This window comes from Taurulus bubalis, assembly GCF_910589615.1.
Source record: "Taurulus bubalis genome assembly, chromosome: 19".
NCBI classification, from domain to species: domain Eukaryota; kingdom Metazoa; phylum Chordata; class Actinopteri; order Perciformes; family Cottidae; genus Taurulus; species Taurulus bubalis.
In genome coordinates, this window is record NC_136607.1 from 17,733,301 (window position 1) to 17,753,882 (window position 20,582).

The 20,582-nt window shown below is 42.2% G+C and overlaps 1 protein-coding gene across 1 annotated transcript; it reads right to left on the reverse strand.

The window, feature by feature from the left end:
* Positions 1-56: 56 nt before the first annotated feature.
* LOC306751196 (ceramide transfer protein-like) lies at positions 57-18,777 on the reverse strand. Its single transcript, XM_079234744.1, has 17 exons — positions 18,661-18,777; positions 17,096-17,230; positions 9,789-9,905; positions 9,546-9,611; positions 7,006-7,113; positions 6,657-6,795; positions 5,565-5,648; positions 5,088-5,236; positions 4,836-4,928; positions 4,660-4,746; positions 4,476-4,568; positions 3,817-3,912; positions 3,429-3,561; positions 3,173-3,243; positions 2,962-3,090; positions 2,745-2,874; positions 57-1,793 (listed from the first exon to the last, which is right to left on the reverse strand). The coding sequence occupies exons 1-17, from the start codon at positions 18,769-18,771 to the stop codon at positions 1,666-1,668; spliced, it is 1,869 nt and encodes a 622-aa protein (XP_079090870.1). The 5' UTR covers positions 18,772-18,777; the 3' UTR covers positions 57-1,665.
* Between the last annotated feature and the right edge of the window lie 1,805 nt (positions 18,778-20,582).

Here is a 20,582-nt window from a genome sequence, read left to right on the forward strand (position 1 = left end):
AACTACGTTTCCCTTTAAAAAAGAACAAATGGATCCAAACGTGTCAAAGTGGAGGATAAACTTATTTATTTCACTGTTAAACGGAGCAGATGAAGTGCGACGCTGTCACAGTACATTTGTAAGTTGATCCCACAGCATTATTTACACAAAGTGTTTCTAACTATATACAGTATTACTTTGACTAGAATTAGAAATGTCTGCTTCAAACTGGCTTCTTCTCCACTTAGCCGAGAGGCCGAGTATCATCTGGCTTCACTCTCATTCTGCAACAAGTCTGTCATCATAGATATGGGCCAAGGAAAATAAAATAAACGTACTGATGCTTTACTTAAATCAAATTGTGTAATTTAAGCCTGTATCAAGGGTAGAACGGCAAAGTCCAGAGTAACAGGTTCATTGATAATAAAAAAAACATTTTAACAACAGGATGAGCAAAGAAAACTTCTCATAGATTGCGAGTACACGGATGAAAACCAACTGAAGAACATCAGAGTAGAGCCGTACTAAACTCTGGACTTTGCCGAGCTCTGGAATTAAATTAAAATGATACTACAACTAGCTTTCGGTTAGAAAACCCCAAATGAAGTGTCACCTTGTGTGCTCATTCAGTAAATGACATTGTCGGACATGTTTTAAATGACAAGGGAAACTCAGTCATGAGGCACTTACTAGTGATTTCGCGGTGCAGCCTCCATCCTCTGAAACTAGATTCTCCTGCAACTCTAAGGCATTTGGGCTCGACTCCAGTCACAGAAACTGTCTGACCTCCAGAGAAATGTTAGTGACGCTATTTACAAGCCCATCGAACATTCAAAGTGTGTGCTGTGACACGACGACAGTTTACCACGACACGGATATAAAGCCAAGCAAACAATGTACACACACTCCTGTTTCGTACATTTAAAAAAAAAAAACACACACAAACGCCTCTGGGCGTCGCTCCTCCATCGGCGCCAACGAGGGGCGCTTTCATGAGAGGGGCGGGGCCACAGAGGTCAAGTCTTAGATCATAGGGGTCACGAGTCGATGACGGCCCTCTGGACTTAAAGCAATCAGTTATAATCAACGAGCAAAAGTTGGCAGCTTAAAAATAAAGCTGGGAAATGACTAATTATGTGAAACTAAAAACTAAATAGGAGCTATTAATGGCAAGAATAAAACATTTCAGTCTATTAGCAGAGGGTGTCTCTTTTTTTCTATTCTCTTTTTCTTTACAAACTTCTTATAGAACATAGATACATACATTTATATATATATTAATATATCTGTAAGAAAGGAGACGAGTCGGTCTTCTACATGAGCGTTGAAGATGGCGTCGGCCGTGACGTTTGAAGCTGCTGCGAGAGGGAAGGTTCCGGGTTCCCCGTTGGGAACAGATCCATGACGGGAGGGTTCTCTCATAGTCTCAGATTGAATGAAAGCTAATCAGTATTTTATCACAATGAAAAGTGGGAAAATAAAACAAGCAGCAATCAATTAACTCAAATATTCTTTCTGGTGAACGTCTCTCAGAGGTCAAGGGACATCATGAGCCTTCTTCTTGTCCGGGGTCAAACTGGGAGGGGAGAAAACCACCTGGGGGAAGCGGACCGGTCGCAGCAGCAGCGAGCGGGAAGACGTGTGTAGTTGTGTTGGTTGTGTAGTTGTGTCCTTGTGCGTGATCCCTCAGAATAAGATGGGCTTGCCGGCGGTTTTCTCCTGGACGTAGGAGGTGAAGCGCTTGAGGAACTTGGGGTACTCCCTCTTCGCCACGGCCCGCAGCACGGAGGCCGGAGCCCAGCCGCCCGGGTTCACTGCAAAGACGAGAGGCCACAGCGAACTGAGCAGGAAGGTCTGAACGCCACAAATCTGCTTTTTTACAGTCGCAGACGGATAGTACGCCATTTATAAGTAATAGTGTGTCATTAAAACAACATCTCGTAGAACTGTATGTCATAAATATGTCATATTTTCATCACATACTATACAATTAATGTATATTGCACTCATCTGGTGTAATATAACTACATTTAAGTACTTTTATATACTTTTTATTCTGTCTGAATATTTCATTTAAAATTGCTACTGTATTATTATTTTTCTTTACTGTTTTTTTTATTACTGTTATTTATATTACTTGATTTTTTCTTACAAGGCGCTGTAATCCTGCAATTTCCCCACTGTGGGACTAAAGGATTATTTTATATTATATAATTATAAAGTATAATAGTAATGTAGGTCACACAAAATTCCATTTAAGTCATAAAAATCAAAGTATGGATTTTTTTTTAAGTTTCCCAAAAATATTAGAAGGCCATAACAATGTATAGAGTAGAATTTAATAAGAAATTATTTATAAAAAAACATTATGAAAAGGTAATATAAAATAGATATTACCATATTATACAATATGATATTTTGATGATTTACTATGACATGTTTGGTTATGGCACATGATACTAAAACGTATTGATTACATTTTTATGACATGCTGTACAACGACTTTTTAGTGACATACTATGTGATATACTATACTAAGAAGTCAAAAATGTCAGTATAATATGTCACAAAAAGTCATAACATATTGTAGTTATAATATAGATTCTAGTTAATAGTTAAAGCAATAAAAATATATGCTTAGATCATTTTTTGTACATTTAAGATTTTTTTATACTTTCAAAAACCTTTTTCTAAAGAACGTTTAAAGTTTTTTTTAAAGACTTTTTAGGACCTGCAAGTAACCAAAAGCACAGGTAGATACACACCGTTGGCGACGTAGGTGATTTTACACAGGATGTTGTCTCTGCTGATCTCCTTATCGCCCTCTGGTGGGCTGACCAGGGTCTGACAGATCATGCCGATGTTGATTTTGGCTCGGACACAGCGGCCGGACGGCTGTGGGGACGGCAGGACGGAGCGTTAGGAAATCATCATTCGGAATAATCAATAAATTCCTCATCGGGTGCGTGCAACGCGACTCACCTGAGCGTCGTCGTGATCCACGGAGAAGTTGCAGACCAGCCAGGTGTCCGGGTCGTTCTCGTTGTCGGCCATGATCTTCCTCATGGCGGACAGGTACAGCACGTCCCTCTGAGACGCCGGCCACACCCGCTGCCACGCAGAACACGCCTCGTCATTTCAGATTCTACACGTACAAGCAAATGCACTCATCCCACCGGCGAACCAGTCTTACCTTGTGCGTCTGATACACAATCGCCACGTTGTCCGACAGCGTCTCCACAACGTTGAAGTTTTCAATCGTGGCTAAAAGAGGCAGAGAATGTGTTTAAAATTAAAATGTCCTTAAATCTTAACAAATAGTTGTAAACTAGCATTGACTTAAGAATGTTCTCAGCCTTCGTTTGTGTTTTGACATGAACTATTGTGCTAATATGTGTAAAAGCTGCTCTCTACTGGTTGGTTTGGAGGGCTGCAGTTAAAGGACTCACTCTCCCAGTCGTTGCGGTACGTCGTGTCCCAAAAGTAGTGGCAGACCTCGTGACCGGTCACACCCTTTACCGAGTGGGTGGCCTTCAGGGGGTCCAGAACGATCCCGTTTTCTTCCACCTCTCTCCTGTACACCTGCACACACACACGAGAAATTAGGTTAAATCATTTTCTAATGTTGAAGATTTTGTATTTGATTTGAAGAGAACACTGAGGTCCAATAGTTCCAGATACAATTTATTTCAAGAACAAATTAGTTTACTTTAGGCTTTTATATAAATCATTTTCTACTTTAGTGCATGTGTATTGATCATAAATATGCTCCACTAAGTGATTTACAGTTAGAGGAACCTAAATGATTTTTTCTTTTACAAATCCTCCGCCTCATACCTTCATTTCTCCCTCTTCTACAACCAGCTGCCAGTTGGCGTCTCCACCGACATCCTGCAGTGAGTAGGTCATGTGACTCTGCACCATCTCCTCCACCTATAACACACGGCCAGACAGAGGGAAAGAATCCATGAACGCCTCAGGATAGATATTCTACACAAATAGAAGTAAATCTAAAAACACAGAGCATCGATGTACCAAGCCGGCCTGTATTTCTAACATGTATGTTACACAGCAGTATGTAGACATGAGCAATTATTCATTCACACGGATATAATGGGAGCTCGTGCTTCATGCCGTCCATCTATTAATGATGAAGCGCACCGCGTTACTGGGGGGATGCAGACGTGGCGTTTAGTCCGGACAGGTGGAGCAGAAAGGTGGAGCAGAAAGGTGTAGCAGAAAGGTGGAGCAGAAAGGGCAGCGGGTGACTGGCTGAGCCCCGACAGAGAGTTACCTCTGCGCTGAATCGGTGGACATCGTGAGGGGCGCTGATTATCAGAGCGGGAGTGGACTGACTATGAGGCTACGGGGAAGATGAGGAGCGAGGGGACCGAGGACAAAACAAAAAAGAGATGAGTAAATGGCGGCAACGTGAAGAAATGGAGGTGAAAGCAGGTCGTAGGTGTGCAGCTTGAGAGGGTGGAGCTCGTGATTACCTTGTCGGAGAACCTGTGCGCGCCGATGCTGGAATAGACGTCTCCGGGAGGAACCGGGCTGGATCGATGTAATCGTATCTTCTCCGTGTGAGACTGGACACAAGCGACAACATTCCACTACTTTTTAATACACACGACCATCGAAGGCATCGACTCGCACCTTTAAGTGAATGCCGTCTCTGACCTGCTCTTCTATTTTGTCCTGTCTGTCCAGAGCGGCTTCGACTGCGTCGAAGAACTCGTCCTCGTTTATGAGGCTGTTTGGACCCTCCTGAAGACAAAGTGGAGATGGAACGTCACTTCAAAGGCTCTGACAAACACAAACATCAAGCTGCATTGTGGGTGAATTCTATACTTCACCTCGTAATCTGGACCTCCAAAGTGAGACTTTTTCTTCAACTCATTCAGGGCTGACTTGTATCCCTCCTCTATTTGACGCCGCTTCTCCATCTCCTACAAACACAAAAATACACAATCATTCAAACAAATCCCTTAGCTTTCTCTCCTGCATCTTTTTTATTTTTGCAGATACCCAGTTCTCCACTAAAAAAAATTTAAAAAATAATAAAAATGCATGTAATACGAGGCTCATTGGATCCAAACGTCACTCACCTTATCCACTCGTTTTTGCCAGCTGTCCTCTCTCTTCACCATGAGGTCGATGCAGTGGGACAACGTGGCCAAGATCCCGGCTGTGGTGGCCTTGAACGTGATGGCCTCACCCTTAAAGTCCACTCCCTTGGGACTCACGGACTGGAACACTGCACAGAAGAGGAGCAGGGGACTAAAACAAAAGCCAAATATTCTCTATTTTCATGTCAGTGGGCAATCTAGTTAAGATTATTCCATACAAACTTAATATTATATTGCATTAACTATGAGAAACACATGTTTTTTCTTTTGCATATTTGCTCAATCATCTCCTACGTGATTCTTTTTAGTTTTTGACAGTTATGCTATTTGTCTATTTTGTGTTTTTCTCTGTGCTGTTCTGGATCGTGCATTTTTTCCGAACCTTAAAAGCTTGATAGTTATGAATATCCAAGGTTATAGAAAAATACTTTCGCGGAAGAATTCTGCATTACTCACATTTTTCTTTGCTGCCGTGGTTGTTGTGCAGAAACTCTCCATCTGTCCGGGTGTTGGGGAAATCGTCTTCATCGTCCTCCACGACTGGAAAAAAGAAAAAAAGAAGAGAAATCAAGTTTCAGAGAGGAAAGGAAAACACTTTCCTGCTGAAAGTCAACCAGCCCATCCACAACTAAAGCTACGGCTCAGGCGACCGGCGAGAGCTCTGCTGCACCGGACGACATGACAATGGTCTGGTTTCATCTTTAGAATGGAGAAAGGGAGGGAGGGAGAGGGAGGGAGAGAGAGAGAGGGAGGTGAGGAGAACAAAAGCACGGCTTCATCCACTGTGGTCGTCCACAGGCGCCCAGCGCAGGCGGCCATGAGCAAATGTTCAGCCGGCCAACATGGGGTGAGGGTGAAGGGGTTTGTAGAATAACTGCTGTCTGACTCAGAACACACACACACACACACACACACACACACACACACACACACACACACACACACACACATACACACACACACACACGATTCACTGCAAGTTTCTTTTAAACTCCAAATATTTTCATAATCTAGATGCGGAAAATGCAAACTAAATATTCTTAAATTAGAGACAAGTTAACCATATTTTTGGAAGCAATTCTAATTTTTGCTTCATAGAATTCTCCAAATCTTCTTTCAAACGTCTCTTTGTGTCATTTTATCCACACATTGCTGAACCTAATTTAACAAAATAAACAAGACTTTAACTACTAGTTAGTTTATCGATTTATCAATGAATTGTTTTGTCAATAAAATGCAGAAAAGCTGTGAAAAATGCTCAGAATGTATTGAATGTGCCTTTTTCAAATAGTTTTTACCAAAACAAAAATGTATTCAGTTTATTGTCAAAGAAGCATTGAATCCTCGCCTAGAGAAACTGGAAAATAGTGACTTATTATTTTGAATCGATTGACTAATTAATTGATTGATTGTTTCAGCTACAAAATAAAGCTGGACGTCTATTGGAAAAGTGGAGGAACATGTCTTTCCCCCCAGAATAAAACAATCAGACCCCCCCAGAGGAACAACGTTTGGTTAAAAAGGAGTGTAGATGACTGTGGGTCGTACTTTTATCCCTCTGCAGCTCATCCTTCGTCACGGCGTCTGAACAGCCGTCAAAGTATTTCTGAAGCGTGTCCACCTGCCGGCACAAGATGTCTCTGAAGGTCTCCATCTCCGCCAGCTTCTCTCTCAGGCTGTGACCCTTCTTAAGAGACAAGAAAGAAAGGTTAGGCCTTTGTTTACAACTACACGGACCATTCAACCTGGAACTCCAGGTGTGTTTCCGACAAAAAAAAACAGAATGTGTGTGTGAGTGTGTGTGCATACAAATACCAGATAATTCCACTTGTGTGCACATGTCAAATGGCAGCCAATGATTCATTCTGCCGGGTTAAACGTTAACCTGAAAGCTCACCTTGAAGGAGGAGGTGGAAGTGGCCGAGAAGCCGCTGGTGGCCGACGTGAGCGACAGCATGGAGCCATGTCTCCGCAGACTGGACTCGGAGCCGTATCCAGAATCAGCCTGCGAAGAAACCGACAAGTTAATGAGGCTGTCACGGAGTAAACACACTTAATAAAATACATTGGTACTATTAATCAAAACTACATATGAAGCATGAGGAAAACAAATTGGCCCCAAAGACAGCCATAATTCCTCAGCTGTTCGGATGTTTTAAACATCGCATCAATATTTAATTAATCAGTATGTTCTCTACGCGTGAAGTATCACATTCAGGAAGTGTTTTGAGATACCGGTTTTTAAAATGCGTTCATGTACACAAGGTTAGAATCCACGGCACAAGAACAGCTTTCCAGAGAGCCTTGATAATATTCGTGATGCTGTTAGTGAAACCCTGCACACAACACTGTGGCCTCAAAAGCCGCAGAACATGACACACATCCAGTGACCATGGCAACACAACCGAAGCGTCAGCTGACTTCCTGTAAAGCCGACTGGTTCCCCCCTCTCCGGTTACACAACAGCCCGGCCGTCAAAAGAGACGCTGCGTGACAGCAGAGAGGGTCGCTTCAGAGTCACTGGTGTGAAACAGAGAAGCGGAGAAGAAGCACTTCTGATTCCGGCCACCAGGGGGCATAAAACATCAATGCACGTGACTGGCGTTGGGGTTACTGTCGGTCAGCAGCCAGAAGTAACTCCGCCTGCATTTGCATGGATTTCAGTCAGCGCTGCCTGCCCTTTAACCAACATACTGCTTCCCCACTGACTCCATCAGCACAGATTGCACTATACCGTCTGCATGAGGGCTCAATCTGTTTGACGAGGGGGGGAAATAAATAAATATCGAAGCAAGCAAAGCTTTTGTTGCAGCGAGTTGAAGAAATATGCATTATTGGCTCAAAGTGTGATGTCAAAACATCTCAACTGCATGGTAAAAAGTGTACATGCACAGGTTCTTGAGATGCATGCAGCAAGACAAACACCGAGTAACTGAAAGAGTGGGATTATGTGTCGGGTGAATGAAGCCTAAGTGCACTCGCATGACTGATTTTTGGACAACAAATCTGGTGCTGATTAAAAATACAAAACAAAAAATGCTTCCCTGAGCATAAACAGACTTATCCAGGTCACAAAGTAAAGCTATAAAATTAAAAATCTGTATAAAAGATGACGCTACGTTAGCAGAGTTGATTTAAAAAACACACAACAAGCACAGCTGCCTTTAGCAGGGAGGAGGGTATCCGAGAAACGAGTGTTTTCCCTGTTTAGATGTTTCACGCTCTCAAAGCGGTAAGTGTCGGCTGTGGTGTTTTGGGTCTCCTTGGAAACGCCGGGCTGCTCAGTGCTGCTGTGAGTAACGTGGGATAGAAAGGGGAAGCGGAGCTTTTTAGGAAGAAGCGGTGAGTCATCGCGGGTGGGATGGTGTGTGTGTGTGAGGTATGCGGATGAGTCACGGTGGCTCCTCGGTCCCGGGACAAGTGAGTGAGGAGGGAAGAGAGGGGGCGTGAGGGAAGAGGGGGATTTCCCAAAAACGACTGACCACGAGTAAGTAAGTAAGCGTGTCTGTTGTTTTGGCAGACGGGCTTGAAGGCGTGGTCGACCGCCTTCTACTCATCCATGGCCAGACACAGTCAACTATTGCTTTACTCTGGATTATTACGTCTGGCTCGGATTCAAACATTCACATGTTCAGATCCGTATTTTTAAAAAAACAACAACTTTTTATTGAAGTTGCGCAATCGTGTTCTCTCAGGCTCGGATGAATAATACACACCAGAAGCGCTCGCGTTATCACACGGGATTCTCTTTCATCAACCATGCAGAACATCGTGCACATATGTGATGGCTGGTTGCTGTGTATTTATGAAGATAAACCTCTTTTACAGGTCTTCACTGCCTCCATTGTCTTCTCCTCAGCAGTCGCCAGCAGGGCTCGCAACCCGATTCCTTTGTCCCTCACGTGGACCGAATACAATGGGTGCTACTTTCGCTCTTTACAGAGGCTTTCCACAGGCGCATTAAGGTTGAACTTGTATTTTCCGCCCTGTGTCAATTCACTTTGTATTGACATTTTAAGCAAACAACAAAGCAAGGCCACCTTGACGACAGTCCAACCCGCTCTCCTCCAGTACAGGTTACACCCCAGGAAAACCATTAAAACCGTTCTCTCGCTCGATTGTTTGTTTTTAACGGCTTTAAAGTCCCGCAACCCTTTGTTTTAAATGTCCGTCAAGGAAAAGGGGGACGATCCCAAGGCCACGCCGAGTGTTAGTCCAAGGTTAAAACGACTTCCAGCCGAGCGTCCCCTCTGTTAAAAGCCTTTAAATGAGCCATGCACCAATTGTGAAGCCTCTAATCTAGGATTTATAGACTAAGTTAACACACACACACACACACACACACACACACACACACACTTGCTACTACAGAGTACGGTGCAGAAGAAGACGAGTGAAGCTCTCAGTTGGTCCGAACAAACTTGCCAACAAACGCACCAGTGGTGGAGGGATGAATATCGTCCCCTGGATTCCTCCCTTCTCTCTCCTCCCCTCTCTGATAGTCTGATAGAAACACACACACACACACACATGCATGCACACAATGAACACACACACATATACACAAATCCAACCTTGTGTCAGATGATATTTATTTGTTGCAAAGGTGACATGGATTTGGTTTCCTTTTGACAGCAGCAGTGTGTTGTCTGCCGTGTTATAAGAGTGTGTGAGACTTACTCTGTGCAGCTCCACGGAGTCAATCCACTGGTGTCTGTGCTCCGGGTCTTGTGCTCTCAGGTACCACACGCTGTCGTTCACACTGATGTCCAGCCGGCACTCGTCAAACTCATGAGGCTGGAAAACAAGAAGGAAAAAGGACAGAATGTTTAGTCAGTGTGCGTTGAAGATATACAGCTGTTGATCTTTTAAATATCTCCATCTTCAAATGCTTTCTCGACATCGGATGGAAGCAGAGGGAGGATCAGTCTGTGAAATGAGAGCGCCGTCATACATTTCTTAGCTTGCCGTCATGTTCTTTTTCATAGAAAGAGGAAACACAATTCTTTCCCCCAGTCCAGGAAGTGCACAGACAGGCCCATGTGAGAGGTGGCGATCGATGTAAATAGCCATTAAATGACACGGAAATAGCAAACTGCTTATCTCTTCCTGCCGCGCGTTACAATCCAGAAACATGGCGATCCACCGCAGTCAAAGTGACGGGAGTAGTATTTCTTCGATGTAGGCCTTTGCCGATAAATCTCACAGAGAGAGAGGACGAAGGAGAGTGCAACAGACGCACCACAGCCTCCACATTTCAGACAACGTCCCAAAGGAGTGGAGGATAACTGGCCTTTTAAGGAAACCTGCAGGATGGAGCATATTCCTAATGGCCCTCCAGAGCACTGTCAGCGTTGGGAAACTGCTGTGTTGGCACGGCCGGGCAGCAACCAGGGACTGTGTGTGTGCGTGTGCGTGTGTGTGTGTGCTGCTAGAGGGCAGAGGTGGAGGGAATGATGGTGACAGCAATGGTATTTACCTGTGCGGTATTTACCAAATGCATCAGGGCACCTCATTGCTAAATCACTCTCAAGGACTCATCGCGGTGTAAGAACAGGCCGAGATATTAGCGAGAGTCGGCCTCGCTCGAGAAGGACAAAGAAAAAAGACTGACTGAGCAGGAATGCCAGACTGCGGTTAGCTACACTGTCGGCAAAAGGGAAACCGCATCAGAGAAGAGACCCCTGCATTCCTCCGTTAGCCACAATACAAAAAACACATCTGGGATCCATAACTTGGGAGAATTGTAACACACAATAAGTGCATAAGTGCAATCGTTTCCTACAGCGGGCCGAGACTCATTTCCACGGATAAGCTCTTTCAGAGAGAAAGAATTAGCGATGGAAGTCGTTTGTTTGATGCATTTATTGATTATTTATATATTATACCAATATGGCATTCTGAGTGTAAATTAGGGCTGTGCGCTATGGCCCAAATATTATATGATATGGAAGTATTTCCATATCTCGATAGCGACATATATAACGAGATAGCATGTTTTCTGGTAATTTAAAGAAAGATTGTCTATATGAGAAATATCCACATGTTTTTGTAGACTCTTATATATACTAAGAAATTAAATATACTGAGTATTTAGAGCTTCAGTGCACAATAATCAGATTGTCATTTAGCATTAGTGTGCTTGTTTAAACAACGTAATTGTGTGTCGCGATATCTAGAACGATAACGTTCCATTGAAAGACGTTAAATTAGCATGGTTTAAATAATATATTAATACTTTTATTTTGATGAATCCTGTCTGCCAACTCTATTCAACCTATAAAAAGATGAACATGCTTATAAATATATTCACAGAGACAGGCTATAATAAAACAAGCACATTTGATCATTAACAATTGCAAGCTTTTAGTCCAACACCAGCCAGAGAATGTCGGCGCCCAGAGACCACCAGAGACCATTACTGAGCATTGTGTTGCTCCAGTGAGCTGGCAGAGAAATAAATGGCCCACTTTGGTGTCATTAAAGAGGTTTCATCGGAAGGGGTGCGACTTGGCTCTGTTGCCCGACACCTGGACGACACCGAGGCCAAGAACAGATGCTCGCTGTCAATAATGCACGATATGAGGCCGCATGCTGAAAGCCTGCCAACCCAGAGGCTCATGTGAGCGTTAGCGGCGGCACGAGCACAAGATCAACACCAGTGAGGGAGACCGACAAGAAGAGGAAGCGTAAGAGAGGAAGGAAACCCGAGTGTTGCATCCTTATCTTTACAACTTCTTTACAACAGCCTCCTTCTTTCTTAAACCCTGAACACCACCGACTTGTTTCAAATCATAACCATAAAAACCCACTCGCCAGAGTTAAACTAACAGCTCTTATCTGCTAAATCCACGGGAATTAAAATCCCCAAAAGCCGCCAATACAATTGGAAAAGATATCTCTTCGTATGATTACACCCCAGTATGACCACGATAAATGAGTGTTTGGATGGTAGATTTTAGTGTTATTTGGTTGCTAGGAAAGTGAGAAAATGGATTCCTCTTCATCACCTCCAGCCTGCACTGGGTTTGGAGAAGGTTACTGGGATCCAAGGCTACAGTAAACAATAATCCGTCACGGGAAGGTCATTTTAGCAGCCTCGCACATCACAAGATGCCATGACATTGATCTCAGCCTGGACCCCATGTGAAAGGCAAGCAGACGGGGGAAAAAGTGTTTGGTTTGTGTGTCTGTCTGTATGTGTGCATAGGTTGATTAATGAACAACTTAACACAGGTCAATGTAAAAGCAAGTCAATGTGGAGAGCATGAGAATGTCTGATGCACAGAGCATGCATGAGACATCCAACGGTTAGAAAAAAAGAAAGAGCGTGAGTGGAAAGTTCAGATGCGACTGCAGCAAAGCACTTTGGAACCCAGGATCAATGTTTCGATTACTTTGGTGAGTTAAAGGAGTAGTTTGGATGTTTTTTTTTTTTTTTAAATTGTAGTTGTATTACTTATTAATCAGTGTATTGCCTCCAGTGGATGGCGGTAAGCACAGCCCCAAGTTTGGAGAAGCAGACAGGAGTGTAATGTACGATGTACTGCTGTGGAGGGCAAAATGTATTTTAGGCAACCGAAAGAAAGGCCCACCTAATATATATATATATAAAAAAAAAAAAAAAAAATCAATATCCATTTAAGTGTATACTATATTTAGAATATTTTCACCGCTTTATCTTGTGGCCAGACAGCCCTCTCCGATGCAGAAGGGAAACGAAGGTGAAACTTATCTAAGCTCCCTTCATAGCCGGAAGAATAACTGTGAAAATTAAACTTACTGATTTAGGTAGTTCCCGGAAGAAAATATGATTATATATATATATATATATATATATATATATATATATATATATATATATATATATAACACACACACACACACACACACACACACACTGTAGTAGAAAAGCTGTACTTTTCTGCCTCTATTTCCTTCAAACACAAACTTCCTACTCTACTAGTTCAACAAGACTCTTGTTTCCTCTCCCTTCCAGCCCGCTTGGAGCTGGTGTACGTGTTTACAGTCACAGTCTACAGAACCGAGTGAATGGGAGCGCCGCTTTAAAAAAAAGAAAGGAACTCATACATGTGATTCTCATTACCTAAAGAAACAATGGGAAACCCTACAAAAGCTGCACCAGACCGAACTGTAGTTCATTTGTGCGAATTTAAACATAATATTCACGCCCTCTAAAGAGGAAATTCAGACAAATATACTATCTAGCTCCTTGAGCCGGGTGCCAAGAACGTCTTTGTGTTGACTCTGGATCCCGATGGCTCCGGAGCAGGAAACAGTGACTCACCCAAGTGGTCAGAGTGAAAGACAAGGAAAGGAAAGGTTAAATAAACAAGGGTGAGAACGACATTCAGACACACTCTGGATCCTCTTCATGACCCCCAATGGTGAGGAAGTCACATGCTATGGAGGAAGAGTCTCCTTTCCGGGCTGAGGACACTTTTGCTGTTTCCACCACAAGCCTGACGTCAATCGTAGTGGCCTAATCAACCTCCACTTGACCTTAAGTATGTCTTTCCTTTACTCTTTGTGGCAGTTATGGAGAGGAAAAGGGCCTCGAAGAACTCAAAAACCACCCAGTACTTATAACTACTACAGATCCACTCAACAATTCCAGTGAGAGGGAAGTAGGCCAGGTCTTCTTAACCGACCATGGATCTGAAAGACGGCAATAGCGGTAAGCAGCCTTTGAAGCTAAAGTGTTTGGAGGCCATTACTATCATATGCACACACAACTTGGAGTTAACGTGCCAAGATATTCCATTTCCAAGTGTTTTTTAACTAATTAACGCTTCTATTTAATCCCGCCCAGGATCATATTTACTTATCGAATAACCTTTTTTAACCTCACTGTTCAAACCTTGCAAGTTCGTAACATTAGTTCTTTGTGCACAACAAATATGTTGGCTGTAACACGTAATACTTACTGAACTGGACACCATTATCATGTTCCCTAGTAATGGATGTTGCTGTGAACACAATAGACCTACCTATACTATTGTGTAAACAGGGGCAGGACAAAGAAGTGAGCAGAGCACAACGCAATCCAATCCAGCAGCTCTGCAACTCATCCTCCCTTTACCAGTCTGTTGAAATTTAAGGCAACGTCTAATTGATTGTATTGTAACCAGCTACTGGTTCAGCCCATCCCGATCTCGGGGTTTTATACTCTTTTGAGAAATGCTTCCGAGCATTTGCTTTGGTTGTTTTGCAATAAAGAATGTACTTGTTTTCTTACAGGTTGACCCAAGTTTCATAACGTTATTGTGACAACTGAAATCCGTGAATGACTCACAGTGAAACTTAAACCACAGACTGCCATTTGAAGTAGCTACAGATATGTTTGCACACCAGAGCTGCAAAGATAAGTCCATTAAACTATTAGTCAATACATTTTGAAAGTCAAATAATTGCTTTGATAATTGCTTAAAGAAAAACGCCTAGCAAGACATTTGAAAACCGCATCTTGGGCACAATGAAATATTAACAGACGATGAAGCGAGAAAATAATTGCAGGATTTATTAATGAAAATAATCAATAGTTGCAGTTATCTTATAATTCAAAATTGTAATATTTTTGTATTGCCTTAGTATTACTAGCCTCCAACCCAAGTTCCTAACTTTAAAAAAATCTATTTTGCACTTTATTATTATTATTCTCTGTATTTACTTTATGTTAGACAGGAGAGAATTTTTTTTTCAAATCTTCTGTATGTTTGCACATGTGGAAGAAATTGACAAATAAAGCTGACTTTGACCAAGTAGACACATTTAACCACCAAGTGTGAAGCCTCAAAACTAAACATTAAGTATGGCGTAAACCTAACTGCAAAGATGGTTTTGTCTGAGCGTTAACGCGAGAGTCATGAGGGGAAAAGACAAGAGGGAGAAATCAAAAAGACAGAAATACTGACGAAAAACAACAACAAACCTTTCAATAGCGGTCTGTGCATGACCGTCACCAGCTAGAACTCGTGGTTATTTACGCCCCAGACTTTTGAGGCCTGTTTCCAGTGGAATGAGAAATGACGACAGTCGAGCACCGCATGGAGGTTAATATTTACATAAGCTGGGAATGGATGAAGCTGAACAAATACAGTTAATAGCAAAGCCTGCTTTATGCAGCATGGGAACATTCACTTATTATTTTGTACTTGTTACTGTTTGGAGAGAGACTCGGTCAATGAATGACCTGAAACGTGATGCAAGGTGAAACAATGTAAACAGCTGTTGACAGGTTTGGATTTTCTTCCTGTGCTGAGCAGAGTGTGGCAGTGAATCTTTGAGACGTGGTATTATTAAAAGCCTGATCGGCGTGATGGGAGCCTCGATACACTGTAAGCTACTGCTACCACAGCTCTAATTTCTCGGTCCATCCTATGCAGTGACAGAACGTGACTAGTCTCATGATGAAGCCCTCTGGGGTCAACCGTAACCACACGGCATGTTGTTTTGAAACCAAAATCAGTCACCTGACAGGCTGAACACCCACAGGCAGAACATAGGACATAATCAGGAGTTCTTTGGAGAAAAAAATAGGTTATCACAGCAGATCAGGAACACGTTCGAGAAAGTCCAGGGTAAAGTTCCTCCTCTGATTAGAATTGTCAACAGCGAGTCGAGCCTTAGGCCTGCACACGGATCCAGGAAAGAGAGTCTTTTCCTTGTGAATTAAACAGAAACATACGGTGGATGCCTGACAGCTGAATCACATAAAGATAATTTACTTCTCAAAAGTATGTGGGAGGCTCAGGACGAAAGATGGTGTGGAGAAAGCTGATGGGAAACAGAAAAGTCTGTCTTTCTCCTAATGAGCTCCTCATGTGATCAACTTATCCCAGTCACGATGTTTCAGACGGTATATTTCAGCGTACAGACCATTATGGCTATGAGTTTATAGCGTGGGATCTGAAAAAAACTTTACCACAACTTTGGCCGGTTAGAAATTAAGCAGTATTTCAGAGGTCTACAACAACTGGCGAAGCATTAAAACAGAGTTTCTGTTTGAGCTAAAAGTTTTTTAATTTGTTTCCACATGCAAGCCAAATGCAGTATGCAGCACACAACTAAAATTTATTTTCAAAAAGAAGCGGGTGATTGTTGTGCACATGTTGAGATTCCTCCAGATTTTGAGAAAAGCATGAAATGTGGGTCACAGGTGAAACTCCTGGAGACAATCTTCAGGACCAAAACAGACAGAATTGATTCCACAGCTCTTCCATCAGCATTCATCTACTTTTTGATCACCTCATTACCAACAATACAAACTGCCTAAGCATCATTAAGGCAGATAAAACGGTAGATGAACCAGTGAGTTCATCAGCTGACGGCGACAGTTATTCTTTAGTTGATTTAATTTGTAATAATTAAATGTAATTTCCACAAATTGCTGATGATTTCCTGATTATGAAAAGGTTTACAAAGCAATGTCAACTCTGATAAGCAACATCATTTAATCAGACTACACTGATTCGCCTCTACGTATCGCAGCTCGTCAACAAATATAAGGAGAAGGTCAAGACTATAAACTGTATACCAAATATATCTACTGGGGTTATCACTGGCACAAAAAATAACCTCCTGAACGCCACCTGGCTGTTTGGCCTGTTTCTGAAAGGAAGGTCAAACTAGAGCAACATGCATTCTAGAGAAAATCAGCTGAAGCTGTAGGTGAAGCGACAAACAAGGGCAGTGTGTGGCTACATTTGCAATTTAAATAAGCAACCACAGAGCATCCTCTCAGGTCTTGAATAGCAGAGGATGTGTGACGGTTCCCCTCTCTTCCACGACCGGTAGCGTTCATTCTTGTAAGACATTTTGAAAGGGCCAATATTGCAAAAAAGAAAGGCCACACTTTCTTCAAATGCACTCGAATGCTTTCAGTTGAAAGATTGTGAAATATTGGAGCACGGTTAACAGAAAAGGAAGGGCGGCGCTTTGTAGTGAAGGAACTCCAGAGTACTCACAGTAATAACCGCTTTACTGAGGCAGAGGGAGCCCCGGCAGCCGTACTCGGTCTCATCCTGAGACTTGTAGTAGCTCAGTGTGTTGTTTTTTAGGACCACCCAACGGTCCTGCCATCCATGGATGTAATTTGTCCACTGAAAAATAAAGCACTTTAATCAATATCTTTGAATGCAGAGTGACAAGGAAAAAAAGCACCTAAATAAATACCACCTTGCTCAAAAAGTCAGGTGTTTTTTTAGACTTCTGCTTTGGTTCTTTGTATGGTGATTTAAATAGTTGAGAAGCTGCACTTTGTGGTTGTGTTATTGAAAGGCGTGTAAGCCCGCGGTGCCGGCCTTATTTACAAAAGGAACATTTAACACTTCACCGCCTCCTACAACAAAACCATAAACTCGTCAATCACCACAGAGTTGAATCAACAGAATTAAAGTTACACAAAGTATTTCGGGATTATAAAATGGGAGACTACTGGTATGTGTGTACATTAAAACATAAATCATGTGTGTATTTTTGTATTTCTGGGGAAACTAAATTCATACACATGTGGGATTTTATGGACACATTAATCCTCATAGATTCATGACGTGAGTAGGGTTTAGTATGATTGAAGAGGTGAGCTCCTCTGGATGCAGATCTGTTTAATCTCACAATATGCTTGGTTAGCGGGTCAACATGCAATCTGTTTAGCGACGACCAGTGTACAGTGACATTAATACCCCGTTAGCTTGCCAGCAGCTTAACTAATTAAAACTGTGGTCAATTTGGCCAAAACAACATCTTGCACAAGTGAGCAGACGCATATGGCAAACTGGGTTACCAAGAATGTGTCTAGCAGGAGACTTAACGGTCTGTTTACCACCAAAAAAAACCTGATTAACAAGTCCATGCAGTGTTATTTACACAGTTAACAAGCATTGTTTACTTGTACCAGCTTCCCACTAAATGCTTTCCTGCACCTGGCATACCGTTGTCAAATCAATATTTACAGCATCACTGGATATTTGCCCATAACACTAACGCCATTTGCTGAATGCACATTGTTATCGTAGGAATAATGCAGCAGGCCTTCTTTAACCTATTTAAATGAGCTCTGTTTGACAGGGAAATACTGAAGTCTGCACACCAGGCAAAAATAACAGCTTAACCGTGACCAGCTGATACAGGTGCACAGGTCCATAAATCAACATGCCACATGAATGAACTATAAACAATAACCTATACTCTCATCACACTGTAAACTAATCTCTCGTTTGCAGGGAGCTGCATTGCAAACCCTGCTGTTCAGTTTCAATGAGGGGGGCTTTCCTTTCGCTTCAGTTGGGATTACCGGTCTGATATTCAGGGGAAATAATTCAGTACAACCCGAGCTAACCCTCAAAATAGACATGCCAGGATTTGTCTAACACCGAGCCCATTATTTACCTGTCCTCATTTCACCCACGGTATGTGAACGCCTCCCTGACAGTTATGCCCGCGGGAGTTGGCACGCGACAATTCACTACTTAAGAGGAAATTCAGTTAACCCCCTAAACCATTAAAACAACAACAAAAAAAGGTGACTTACCTTGCTGAGGACTCCGCTCAGGTCGACCATGCCCACAAGATGTCCAGACTCATCTCTGGGCTCGACGTCTTCCTCGGAACCGGAGGAGTTCCAGCTCTGGTTGTCTGACATTTTCTCAACGTTTGTGTGTGTATATAAATATATATATATTTAAAAAAAAAAAATCCCTCCTCGTCCTTCAGAGAAACGCTGCAGTTTCCTCCCGTACAGTGATGACAGCTCTCCCGTCCACCGCCATGTTCAACTGACGTCCCCGGAGCAGCTTCTTCTTCTTCTTCTCCTCCTCCTCCTCCTCCTCCGCTGGGTGAGCGCGAGCCGCGAGCGCGTGTTCCAGCTTGTGTGGTGCGCAGGGGCGCTGGCTACGGTGACGTCACCAAATCCACTCCCCGACAGGAAGCAGGCTCCTCCCCCTCCCCTACTGTTTATGGCACTGAAATAGACGGAGGAGCACAAGAAAATAGAGCAGGACTACAGGAGAAATAGGCCAGGAGGGCGACAGCAGCGTGATGCTCCAGATTAACGAAGAGGCAACTATTAACCTAATTTATCTTTAGCATACTGGAAGGAAGTCCCTGAATCTCTCGATGTAGTTACATTTACAGTGCCATTTATAAACCAAAACAGTAGTATTTCCATTTGTGTGCAACTGTATAGGCTACTTCTAATCCTCTAGTTTTCAGATGTTTACATTTACTCCATAATTTAAATTACTTTGCAGATTCAGATTAATAATACAAAGTATGATCAAGCAAAATATTATTATTACACTTACATTCCACCTTAAAGTATCTGTTGTCTGTGCACTTTATTTGAACTTTAATTGTATATTCTACTGTAGATTTCATTGTAAATATTCGTGCTCCCATTTATTGCACTCTGTTTATTATTAAATGTACAAAAAAATACAAATTCCTTGTATGTGAAAACATATATGGCAATAAATGGTTCTGATTCTGATTATGGATTATAATTATTGACGCTTTAATGTGTACAACTATGCTGGGTCGCTTGTGAATTTCCCCCTTTGTTTTTTTTTCTTCTTATATTTTCATACTTTTACTGAAGGCTTGCATAATTTTCTTCTTCTCCCGAACAAATAATGTAATTTACAAAAACAACTGACTTATTTTTGTTAATTAGTTGCACATATTATATATTGTATTATATACATTTCCGTAAACCGCCCCCCTCTCTACATTTTTATCAAGATAACCCTCAAAAAGTCAGATTATCGACTTGACCCAGACAGTGTCTTCGCACATTGATTCACCTGTTGCTCAACTGAACATGTGGAAGTGATGACATCACTTCATCCAGCTCACTGCAAAAACAATGAGAAGAGCAAAGACACAAAAAGACACAAATACAAAAAACTCTTGATTGATAAAACAGTTTTTCAGGGCCCATAATAGCTGTATATTTGGACACATTTCTCATTAGTGTGCATACTTTGCTCCACTGTAACTGATTTAGAGATGATCTGTTACCTTTCCACAGGGGAGGAGGTATTTTTCAAATAATTATACTATGGTGAAATTAAGTACCTCCTCTTTATTATGTTTAGTTCGATCTTAATCTGTAATGATGCATAATCATGTTTTTATTGATTACACTTATTAACCACCTGATACTGTATTGTCCTTATACACAGGGTTGCACAACAAATGAGTGTTGATGAATTACATTTTTATCCAGAGTTTAACACTCAAAGAGTCAGATTATGGACTTGACCGAGACATGTCATCACATATTGATTCACCTGTTGCTCAACTGAACATGTGGAAGTGATGACATCACTTCATCCAGCAATGAGAAGAGCAAAAACACAAAAAAGACACAAATACAGAAATCTCTTGATTGAGAAAGCAGGTTTTCGGACCCTATATATTTGGACACATTTCTCATTTGTAATCTGTTCCGGG

What these genes read in the sequence shown, in the direction of transcription:
- LOC306751196 (XM_079234744.1), bottom strand. Translation starts at nt 18,771, where the DNA reads ATGTCAGACAACCAGAGCTGGAACTCCTCCGGTTCCGAGGAAGACGTC. An exon ending in GGCAAAAACGAGTGGATAAG is followed by an intron (nt 4,929 to 5,087) that starts GTGAGTGACGTT and finishes TTGTGTTTGTAG; the next exon opens with GAGATGGAGAAGCGGCGTCA. An exon ending in TTGGAGGTCCAGATTACGAG is followed by an intron (nt 4,747 to 4,835) that starts GTGAAGTATAGA and finishes CTTTGTCTTCAG; the next exon opens with GAGGGTCCAAACAGCCTCAT.